Raw genomic sequence first — 12,452 nt, 5'->3', positions numbered from 1 at the left:
TTTTACATCCACAACATATAAAAATATTTCCGGTGCACGTGTTGGACTTCTTTTTTATCATCGCCATTATTTTTTCAATCGTCTTGCCGAATGGTTAAAATAGTTTTAAAACTTTTACATGGCAACTTTAATAAAAGTTCATAAACCAAAGTTCAAGATGAACGTAAAATTTTTTTGCAAGTTACTAAAAAAAAATTATTTAAAATCGATACTCGAAATTAAATCGCCGTAACATAGGAAACGCGGCACGCTTTTCGTTTCATCCCCATAGTTTTTCCATCACAATGCCCCATTGTTCCACGAATGAAATTGCGTTTCCTAATTGACGCCGCTTCCCACCGTGTGTCGGCCACGCGGCCTTTACAAATATAATGCAACAAAAAAATTTAACACAATCCTTCCTTATTACAATACACATAACACCTATATTCCCATATATGCACTTCTAACTAGCATTCTTGACTCATGTCAACCCTCTTTGATCTTATATGCAAAAGCTTTCGTCTCTATGTTATAATCATAAAGTTTAAAATGAAATTGCAAGCTTGCTAATAAATCTTGGTAGAGTCGTGATGTTTACAAATTTACTATGCTTTTGATACAAGCTTATTACATGGTAATAGGGTTGAGAATCCTTAGTTTGATAGTTTAAGGTAGTTTTGTGCAGTGAACACAGTCGCAGGGCGGCGAGCCGGTCACGCGGCTGCACACTCCGCGACCGGCGGTCGACGCGTGCGCACGTGTCTACGTGTGTCCGTGCGTGCTGTGCTAATTATAAGTTCCTGAAACTTTTGTTTTACACTTAAACTTTTACAGATGACGGAAAACTTTGTGATAAATTTAAAACTCTAAAGCTTTGTGTTGTGTCTGATGAAACTTTAGTGAACTAAACTCTAGTGATAAAGTTTTTGGAAGTTTTGTTGGAAAAATAAATTTAAAACTATAAATGGAGTACCAAAGGCATATGGAACCGAATACGCTGCAACAACCTCAGCCCCAGAACCCGCAGTGGGGCTACGGTTGGGGGCCTCCAGCACCGCCTGCGCCCACGCAGAGGAACAAGAGAACACATTCCGAGAGCGAAGACGATGCCTTCTCTGAGGAGAGCAGTAAGGATGCACAGTAAGTTTTACGATAAACACTTGTTGATCAAAACATTTTTACATATCACTCGTTACACTCTTTGTATTTACAAGAAGAAATTCTGTAAATGACTTTGTTCGTAATAACGTACCTATAAACATCTTTAAAGTGCTACGTCTAACTTATATGCAATCTTTAACCATATGAGTAAGTTTTCTGTTAAGTTAGAAAATCATCAAAAAAACTGGCGAAACTACTGTTGTTCATCAATACACGTAGCAAGGGTGTAGAGACGCTACGCTCGTAGCTACGCCACTCGCTACGATCTACATTAGGCTAAGACAATATCATTACGGCTAATGTTAATGACCTTTTTACAAGCAATATTTAATATACGTTTTTTGTAAATGTCTTTGTGACCATACCGTCGATGATAGTATTGTTTAATTAATAAAGGAGAAGCTATTTTTAAAAAGTAGGGTACACACAAAACTTTGTTTAACAAAAAATTGTCTTAGCTTAGTATAAATGTGTTTTTGTAAATATTGTATTGTAAATGTTATAGCAATACGTGTAAGTGTTATATAAAATGTGTGAGACTGTTACTTGCGCACAAGCCTAAGGGTGCCTTGTGCAAGTAAATTTAGTGTAATACAAGCTTTTCTTAATGTTACAAATATATAAATAAAACTGGTATTACAGATAAGTTTAATTAAAAAAAAAACTAAATAGTAAAAATTAAACTAAATAAATTTTATTTCAATCATTTATATCCAAAATAATTCAAAATATCTTGCATTTTCAGTGTACACTGAATAAAATATACTAAAATATACAAAATACCCGAATTTAGTAGTTATATAAAACGTATTTCGAGTTAAAATACGCTTTTTTTAATGTAATATATCTGTGTATAAAGAGATAGATATCTCTGTATCACGAGCCTTAATATATTTTAAATGTCTGTTAGTTCGTAAAAAAGTTTCATTAATATATATTTTTGTATCTATCATATATATACGTATCCAAAATGACATAAAACAAGATATTCATTCAGAAGGAAACATTGAATTACTGGAACGTGAACCAAGTTTAATCGTTAAAAGTTCACGTCCCTTTGTTTTGATTGTTCAATTTACGATACATCAATATTTTTTTATAAAACCTTCTTAGAATACGAATATATTGCTAATTAATCAAAATATATAGTAATAATAATAAGTGTATTCAATGAATAAATTTACCAACAGATTTTTTTATTAATAGCACAAAACTTTTTTTACTTTGGCTGTATAACTTTTTACTTTAGCTTTAATAAGTTTTATAATACATACTAAAATCGTGCCATTAAAAATTGTTGTTTCGAATACAATTTTCTTAGTGTATCTTTCTAGAAGCAAAATGTTTGGTTTTAAAACGGTAAAAACAATTAAAGATCAGTAAGTATGATTCAAATATATAATCAAACTTTGTGCACTAGTACATTGTTTGTTTTAAATACACAGGCCGAAGACGGGCAGCGGCGTCTTCGGTGCGACAAAGCCAGTACTGCGGTCACCAACCCGCCCGCCCAGCGTGGTGACTATGGGCAAAACACATGAGTTCACGTTATTTTTGGCGTAAACTTGTGGAGGCCTATGTCCAGCAGTGGACTGTATAGGCTGTAATGATGATGACATTGTTTTTAGTCGTACGATATTGTTATTTGACATTGTTTTTTCGATGTTTTTACATTTGACTATGAACTATTTTCTACAGTTCGATAAAAAAAAAACAATCTTGACCAAAAAAGATGTTAACAAACACTTCGTATCTCTTTTTTTCATTTTTTTTCCTCGAATGTAGTATTTTGTATTCTTATCAATATTTCTGTCTTATAACATTCCATTAAAGTGACTGTAAAAATTTAATCAATAACATTCATTCACAAATCGAAAATTTCCAATATTAATACGCATATTTCTTTAATAAATATAACATCATTTTCAACCTACCAGATCACCAGGCGGCGATTCCTGTCAATTAATGACACGGAAGCGTCGCCGGGGCGTCATAGAGAAGAAACGCAGAGACAGGATCAACACATCCCTGACGGAACTGAAGCGCCTTGTACCGGCGGCCTGCGAGAAACAGGGCAGCGCTAAACTTGAAAAGGCTGAAATATTACAGTTGACTGTCGATCATTTGAAGATGTTGCATGCTAAAGGTAAGTTTCGGGATTTGATACCTAATACTAGTTACTGAGGGCAATTTAGCGCAGTTGTTACAACAGGTCTCTGTGATTTGATTGTGAAGGATATTATATGCAAAATATGAATGTTGCTATCACTATTTCTGATGTCATATATCTTTACTATACAAGACGCCGATTTAGAGCAGTGTTCCACGTTTGTGATATATTAGGTCATACAGCAAACAAGGAGCTTATATTTGTTATAAAATAGAAATGATTTAAATCTGAACTAATAATATAAAACTGATAAGTTTGTTTGTTTAAACGTGCTAATCTCAGGAACTACCAGATCGTATTGAATTTTTTTTTTGTGTTGTATAGCCCATTTACCGACTAAAGGCTAAAGCAGACTATATCATATCTTAGTACGTTTTTCCTCTAATTAACGTGGATGAAACCGCAGGGTACAGCTAGTCTTTCAAGATTTTAATAAAATATTACCGCGATATTATTAAAAAAAAATACATCTTTTTTTCGCAAAATGCTTAGTAAAACAACGCTCTGGGCCTTCACGATTTCACTCCCATATTCTTTTATACCACGGACATACCTTGAGTTGTAAACTCCTGTGACGTTAGAAACACCTGTGTTAAAGAAATCAAAGTTAAGATTCATCCATTTTAGTTAACCATAAGTAACAGCAAGTAATTATTACTATACGTTAGCACGTACCGTTAACCTCTTATTCTGTCATTTGTACGAGAATCATTTCCGTTTCCGTCGAATTAAATAAAATCCCGTTTTTAAATCCGCATAAAAAGTATAATTCGTCAAAAAGGTTGAATACGCTTTTGTTGTAAATGCACTTTATTGCAAGATTTTTTTTTATAAAATAGTTTATAAAGATATAAAACGGGATATTTAAAATGTGTTTTGTTAATAGGTCTTAGTGATATTACGGTTATCTTGTCTATGATACATAATATATATATGTATATTACGTCAAGACCTAACGCCCAGGTCGCAATCGAGTCCAAGAGCGAAAAAAGATCACTGGCTATTGCGTCAACGGGCCAGCCATACATAAAAATATATATACATATATATATTATACACGTGTAAGTTACAAAAATAATAGAAATGGACAAACATTCATACATACAAGTTCAAATATAACTTTTTACGCTTCACCGCTGTCGTATGAATGAATTAATTAAAATACAATTACACCAATCCCTTACTTGTATAATTTATTTATTACTATTGATAAAGAACTTATTAAATAATGCATCGAATAGGGTTGAGTAAACGGTTTACCAGGAACCAATTAGGTACTAGTACTTTACTTTTTTTTTTCTTTATTTATGAAGCCTCAGTACTTTACTTTGTACATTTAAATTTTTATTGTCTTTTTATGTGTTTTTTAATGTGCTAGGTACTTGCCTACGATAAGTATACATATAGAGGCGTTTATTAAAACTAGTGGTCACACAATTAATTTATATTTTTAGTTTGAACGTTGTCAAAGACTATACTTCTATAATAATAAACAAAAGAGTACATGTGCGTAAGTGTGTGTGTGAAATACATGTGTGTAGTGTTTTTAATGGATTTAATTATTATTTTATGCACAATTTTTGAAAAATATTACCACTTTGCACTCCTTTTCTATATAAACTATAAGTGTGCCAAATTTCATACGGCTCCGTTCGAGCAATGTTTGTAAAAAGGGGTGCAAAGTTTTTGCTTTACGTATTAATATATAAAATATAATCTATTTAAGTAAAAACTAATCTCGGTAATGTATATACGCGCATAACGACTGCGGCCACATTAAGACATTTTGTCGTGTTCGTTAAAAAATATATTTATATGACAAAAAAAATGTACAAAAATACAAAGTTCGCCGCGTCAGTTAGTGAAACTATAGAAAAAAAATTGAAGCACAAAACACAAAAAGAAGTTATTTTTTTTAGATTTTATCTGCTCGATCATAGAAGACGACATTTCTACCAATCCGACTCGCACTTGACCTTTTTTTTAATCGTAAAAAAGTAAAATAAAACGTACCGCACGCAGTCGTTATCAGCTTATCAAAAGTTCCCACGCGTCTGTGGACAGGTACAATACTGTGATAAATATACCTTAAAGTGATAGAAATAAAGCCTATAATACAAATGTATACGCATAGACAATGTCTGTCAGTCACTTTTTGCTAACTTTTTTTGAAGTAAAACTTCTTTACGCACGTTTGACTTGGGGAGTAAGCTGGTGAATGCGTGACGAGAGCGTTACGAAAAGTGTGTGAGGTGGGAGAACGGCAGTTGAGAGGGAGATAGATATAAGTTAGTGAAGATAGAATGAGAGAGTTACATTTCGTAAATTTTACTTCAGTCGTCTGGTCGCACACTCGGTTTTTTTTTTTCATTTTAAATGGTTTCTTTCGAGTTTTTTATATACGAACCATTGTTGTCTAATGTTTACGCGAATTTCACTCATTATAATGAAACAACTTTTCGGATTGTATCGCGGCTTATTAAGTTTTTTAGATGCCCGACGTTTAGGATTAAAAGTGATTTGAAGCCTACTTTTTCTTAAATTAGATTGGTGTATTAAGATGCCAAATCGATTTCGCTTAATCGACAAATAAATTTCAAATACATACAGACCAAGATTCAAGCGTGTCTGGCAGGCATTAATTGATACAGTCACCATGGTTTCCATAAAAACTTTTTGATATAAACCGTCAAATAACTAATAATAATAAGAATAACATCCATTAAAAAAACAAAACCACATAACTGTTCAGAAATTAAATAATTTCCACATTTAAAATTTAAAATCAGTCTTCCTTCCGCTGTCGGTGACCTTTGGGCTATTTATGAACATTTTCGCGGTTAAACCTTGCGGTTAGGAGTCACCGGAAGGAGTCTTTCATTATGGAACTTAGCACACCGTGACAGCTTTAACGAACTTATTTATTCTAATTTTAACTGATCATTTAATGGTAAATAATAAATTTAATGGACTTATCTAACTTGTCAGAGAAGATTGTTGACTCTACTAATTTTAGAGTTTGGACGTTTATTACTCTATAATAATATACTCCATGACGCTACAGACGTATTTGCAAATACTAGGTAAATACTATATATGTAGTTAGAGACCAGTGTTGTGTTGCTGCGGTGAGTAAGGTGACCAGAGCTCCTGGGCGGGATTTGGGAGTAGGGTCGGCAAAGCGCTTACGATGCTTCTGGTGTTACAGGTGTCTTATAGGCTACAGTAATTACGTACCACCATCAGATGAGCCGTACGCTTGTTTGACGCTTGCTAGTTGTATAATGACGCTTGCTAGTTATATAAAAAACGACAGTTTTAATTACTTAGTAAAGTTTTACAATTACATCATCATCATCATTACAGCCTATACAGTCCACTGCTGGACATAGGCCTCCACAAGTTTACGCCAAAAACGTGAACTCATGTGTGTTGCCCATAGTCACCACGCTGGGCAGGCTGGTTGGTGACCGTTGTCACAAAATAGTAGCTATTTACAAAAACATCAATAACTCATTATAATATTATTATAAATATGACGTTTGAAAAGCAAAAAAAAAGTTTAGTGTAGTATCCAAAACCGCACAACAATAATGGACACCCATCAAAAGGCCATCGCTTGTCCAGGTAGAGAGGACGGACACCTGGCGCTAGAAAAAGTTAACAAACAGGAAGTAGCCGGTCGCCCGCTTAGATATGTGATCTGGTTTTTTGTCTCTTTCACACTATTAACCCATTTTCAAGAATAAAGCGATTTTAATTGAATTTAATAAAGAATAGTGTGAACGTATAAACAATATTACATACTAATACTAGCATGACACGAGAATTTTATATATTAGATATTCTGAAGTAACTTTTTCGTAGATTCAAACTATTTTTATTTACAATAAAAAATCTGATCAAGATGAACGTGTTGTTTCTAATTCATTTTTAGATTCAATTTTTAATTTCTAAGTACTACTAAAATTCTGCTTTTAAGTATGCAAAATAGTCCAATATAGAATGTTGTGGATAACGCTATTTGATGGATGACAGTATCCGGCACTAAAAAGTTTTTGATTCATTATTCTTTTTTACAGTCGAATTCTAATGAGATATTTATATTTTAATATATTAATCTTAAATTGCAGTTGATTGATTGAGGAGAAAAAAGTCCTATGCCGCTGTCAAAGTCTATTTGTATCGTCATCCGTTAACTAGCGTTAACCACACTTGGTGAAACTGGCCCTTAGCCTTTTAAAATGGCAGAAAGTACTCAACTTGACCTTTTAAATATCTAACTCGATTACGAAACGTTTTATCTGATATGAAAGAATACGATCATAAATTCGACTGAACTTCCTTTGACAATCCTAAATTAACTTCTGAATTTAATGAAGTTTTACGCGAAAGAGGGTCTAAAAATGTCTAAACCTAAAATGAATAATCTTTTTAACTTTGTCTTTTTATTGTCCATGATTGGAGTCATTTCAGAATTTACTTCTGTCATATCCTTCGTAATGTGATTAGAGCGTGATAATCTCAGGACCTTAGAGCCAATTTCTCTAGTTGCTAATTATACTATCTGACGTATAACAATATCCAACAGATAAAAACTAAACTTTATTTATCAAGTATGTAATAATTCAAATAAAAATATATCATCTAAGGTATAAAAAGAAATGTAGATAGGTGTTAAGATCGTTATATAACAAATAAAATATGACTAATTTTTTATTGGTCGAAATGAAATATTACATAGAAAAATTTACAAATGAATACCAGCCATTATTCAATCAGAATTCAATGAATCTGAAACTAAAGATAATCTATAATTTGGTCTGCGTGGGAACCGAACCCGCGACCGTATCTCACTCACCCCCGGGAGGGACGGACCCTCAGCACGTAAATGTATGTTAAGCTCTCTGTTTACTCGCTTTGATTGACTACTTGACTACTCGTTAAGCCTGACTTTGTTTCGTTGTATATATTACTATGTACAATTTAAGTAATTATATAATATTATTTAACATACGTTAACAAATTTTATAATTATATAAAAATATGTAAATTTTAATTTTAGTATTTTTGTTACTTGTATTCTTTCTGCATTTGTTGTTAAAAGACAAATCACGTTCACGCTAAGAACTCCGCTAAATCATGCCACATCATCTCATATTTCTTATTTTGTATGACACTACTTACAAAGAAAATTGAAATAAATAATCCATAATAATCGTAAAAACTTCCATTTTTCCTAACTTCGTTTATAAATTAATCCAAATTCACATCACCCTGTCACGCGTTTTTAAACCGCGGAAGTAAAACACTCAAACGAAAGGGTAGATGGTCCACCTGTAGCGAAAAAAAAACAAAGGAAAAAACGACCCTACGGAAGCTTAGGAAGAATGTGAATCTGATAACCGAAGCTTCCTACGTCTTTGAGTAATTTTGTTTAGAAAAAAATGTGGTGTATTGTCTATGGACAGATCTTTAAGAAAAAAATATTTAATCTTTTATTTTATATTTGAAGGCTTTTTTTATGTCGCGTGGTATGGGAGAACATATATTTGGATCAATTCAATTTATCGCAAATACATTATTAAAGTAATGCTGATGAGATACTAAATTTGGACGTACAAATATATTCAAAACTTGAGCAAAAAGCTTTTGCTCTTAGATGTGCTAAGAAACAAAACAAATTTAGTTAGTCCAAGAATATTTAATATTATGTTGTTGCTGTCCTATGGTACCCCAGTGGTACAAAGGGCCCTCGTGAGACGTCTCCATCCGAATCTTATATTATAGCGTATATAAATCTATCACTATATTACTGTTATTAATAAATAGAAAGAAGGTTAAAATATTACATTCAATAAATTCAAAAAGCAACGAGCGTCAATAAATTCAAATAACTCTGACTTTAGCAAACGTGTCAACCAGTTGCATTTCTTGTCCCATTGCCCCACTGACGTAACCCCTCGGTTCTGGCTCAAGAGGATAGCGGATCTTGTTATTAATTTTTTTCCCCACGGAAGGACGCCGGATACAGCTCCGTTATACATCTATCTCTTTCACACATTTAACATATATACACCCATCTCTGTCTAACGCAATTGGGGTAGAATGAAAGGACGTGTTTTCATGATTTTAAAAGAATAGTTTTTATTCTTACGCCCATCTGCAAGAACTAGTTATTTTGTCTTGTCTTCAACCCTTGCAGTTTCACAGCGCGGGGTGCATAGTAAATACTTTGTCATTGCAATTTGAAAGAAAAACCGGATGCATTTGGTCTTACGTTAATTGGCGTCGCTTGCTTTATAAATGTTCATTTGAATGATAAAAAGGATTTCGCTCATTGTATGAATTTAATAATATCAATCGAACGCCACGCTTCAGCATCGCTTCAGTCTGTTATATCCCACTGCTAGGTTGGCGGAAATAACAACAGGGACCGACTGCTTAACGTGCTCTCCAAGGCATGATAGGGAGACCGACAAGGACAAACAACCAGGCCGGAAATAAATATTTGTATAAACACAAATATCCTCTCCGAGCGGGCTTCGAACCCGCGACCGTCGGTGCTTAGGCACCGCCGACACGACATACGCACCATTACACCAGAACGCCACACATTAATACACGTACTAGCCAAGCCCACACATACTAGACTAGCCCGTTGGCGCAGTTTGTAGTGACCCTGCTTTCTGCTCCGAGGGTTGTGTTTTCGATTCCCACCCCGAGTCTGAGTGTAATATAAATATTTATTTATATTTTTATATTTGTTTTATTTATAAGTACGTTTATCGAAAAAAAGAAGAAAGTGCTATGTGGCTACGGCACTAAAGAATTTAGCCACCCCCTCTCTTCCCGTGGGTGTCGTAAGAGGCGACTAAGGGATAACAAGGTTCCACAACCATCTTGGAACTTAAGAAGCCGACCGATGGCGGGATAACCATCCAACTGCTAGCTTTGAAATACACAGGCCGAAGACGGGCAGCAGCGTCTTTGGTGCAACAAAGCTAGTACTGCGGTCACCAACCCGCCTGCCCAGCGTGGTGACTATGGGCCAAACACATGAGTTCACGTTATTTTTGGCGTAAACTTGTGGAGGCCTATGTCCAGCAGTGGACTGTATAGGCTGTAATGATTATCGAAAAAAAAATGTAGCTATACCAGTCGGCTGTTACCTATAACACAAGCATTAAGTCGCTTACTTTAGGAACAGACGACCGTGTGTGTATTGTGTAGATATTTGTTTATTTATATTTACATACTTAATTTGATTTTGATGTACAGCTCAAAAAAGATTTAAATTCACGAGAACATCTTGTAGGAACAACATGACAGACTGGCAGCGACAACATTAAACATTTATTCTTGACTAGCTGTGCCCACGACTTTGTTCGCGTGTAATAATGACGTTGGACAGCATTTTTTAAATTGGTATAACCTTTTTATTTATGAACCGATTGACATGAATCAAAAAGTAAATATTAAGTAAAAACCACATCTAAATCGGATAAGCCGTTTCTGAGAATCGAGGGACACCCTCGAAAATTGTAGGGACGACTAGTGCGTTTGTTAATTTTTTCGTCTACTTACGTTGTATTACTTGTGGATGTAATTGAAGTCGGTTTTTTTTTTTCATTTGCGAGCAAACACAACTATTTGGATATATCTTTTGGTTTATTTTGGATTATGGACACCGTCGTTTGGGTATTTACATGTTCAACCTGATTCTTTAAATTGACATAACTTTCATAATTTTTTTTATTTATAAACCGATTCACATGTAACAAACATTACATGTTAAGTGAAGCCTCCCACAATATATTAATTAAACCGCATCTAAATTGGATATGCGCTTTCTGAGATTTGTGTGTCGCTTCAGCCTATTATATCCCACTACTGGGCATAGGCCTCATGTAGGAGATTAGCGTGTACAAATATATTACATTTATATTTTTTTAATATGTAGTGATGATTATACTTTGGACTTTTTTAATTTACCTTTAAACTTGTTTTTACTTGTTTAATTCTTTCATACGTATTGATATCTTGAATTATTTTTCAATTTGAATTTATCATATACATACACATACATTTTGTCACACACGCGACGGAGTCACGAGTGGACTCAAGTGTAATTGTTATTTAAGTACAAAAAACACATTAATTTAATATAAAAATTATGTTTTCAGGTCTAGACACGTACGCGTACGATCCGCAACGCTACGCAATGGACTACCACAGCATCGGCTTCAGGGAATGCGCAGCTGAAGTAGCTCGGTACCTAGTCAGCTGCGAAGGTCTGGACATCCAAGATCCTCTCCGTCTCCGTCTCATGAGCCACCTCCAATGCTTCGCGGCCCAGAGGGAACTAGCCGCGAAGTCTAGTAATTGGGGCTACCCTCAATACCCAAGTGTGCCCCAACCTCAACATGGATATGCTGAGGTAAGGCAGGAGCCTCCATCTTCAGCAACAGCAACGACAATTTCAGCGCCTCCAGCGATCGCTGCCCCTCTGTCTGCTCCTCCTGGTTATCCCCACTACCCCCCAGCGCCTCCAGCTCCCCCTGGTCCTTCAGTGCCCCCTGGTCCCCACCCGGCTCCTCCAGCACCCCACTACCCCACACCTTATCCCCACCATCCGCCACATCACCAGTACTCTCAAAACAGTTCGAAACCGTACAGGCCATGGGGTGCAGAGTTAGCTTATTAGAAATCGCTAATGAAATTATATACTTCGATAGAAATGATAAATATGTTTTTAACTTAAAAATAGTTGAATTTTGATTTTTTTACTGTGATAGCATTGAACATGTGTAATTTTTTATATCAGTTCTAATATATTAGTTAAATAATTGCTTAGCTGCAAATCTACCGCTCGTTAAGCTATCGCTTTAAAATTACAGTTTGACAACAATTATCGTACAAATATTGCTATTAGGCAAGTAATAAATACACGTCGATTCTGTATAACTTGAATGGCTTACATCAGATAAGGATCCTTTTACAAATAAAAGAATAGCCTTTATATACATATTTAACATTTCTATCTAAAAAACATTTGTACATTGTTGTTGATCTCAGAGTTTAATATGAAGAAATCAATTTTGTTTAAGACTGTTTATAGAATAAATGATATTTTATA

General features: G+C 34.5%; 1 protein-coding gene across 1 annotated transcript; it reads left to right on the top strand.

Moving 5' to 3' along the window:
- The first annotated feature begins 946 nt into the window (after positions 1–946).
- On the top strand, positions 947–12,020 carry LOC123664303 (hairy/enhancer-of-split related with YRPW motif protein-like). The gene is made up of 3 exons (XM_045598899.1): positions 947–1,122; positions 3,081–3,289; positions 11,500–12,020. The coding sequence occupies exons 1-3, from the start codon at positions 947–949 to the stop codon at positions 12,018–12,020; spliced, it is 906 nt and encodes a 301-aa protein (XP_045454855.1).
- Positions 12,021–12,452: the final 432 nt, after the last annotated feature.

The sequence above is a fragment of the Melitaea cinxia genome, chromosome 1, assembly GCF_905220565.1.
Source record: "Melitaea cinxia chromosome 1, ilMelCinx1.1, whole genome shotgun sequence".
Taxonomy (NCBI): Eukaryota; Metazoa; Arthropoda; class Insecta; order Lepidoptera; family Nymphalidae; genus Melitaea; species Melitaea cinxia.
Note: the sequence above shows the minus strand (reverse complement) of the source record. Positions and strands in the feature narration are given on the sequence as shown.

Excerpts from the sequence above, each read along its gene's own strand:
- LOC123664303 (XM_045598899.1), top strand. The coding sequence starts at position 947 with ATGGAGTACCAAAGGCATATGGAACCGAATACGCTGCAACAACCTCAG. Across the intron at positions 1,123-3,080 it reads GAGAGCAGTAAGGATGCACA|ATCACCAGGCGGCGATTCCT; the intron begins GTAAGTTTTACG and ends TCAACCTACCAG. Across the intron at positions 3,290-11,499 it reads GAAGATGTTGCATGCTAAAG|GTCTAGACACGTACGCGTAC; the intron begins GTAAGTTTCGGG and ends TTATGTTTTCAG.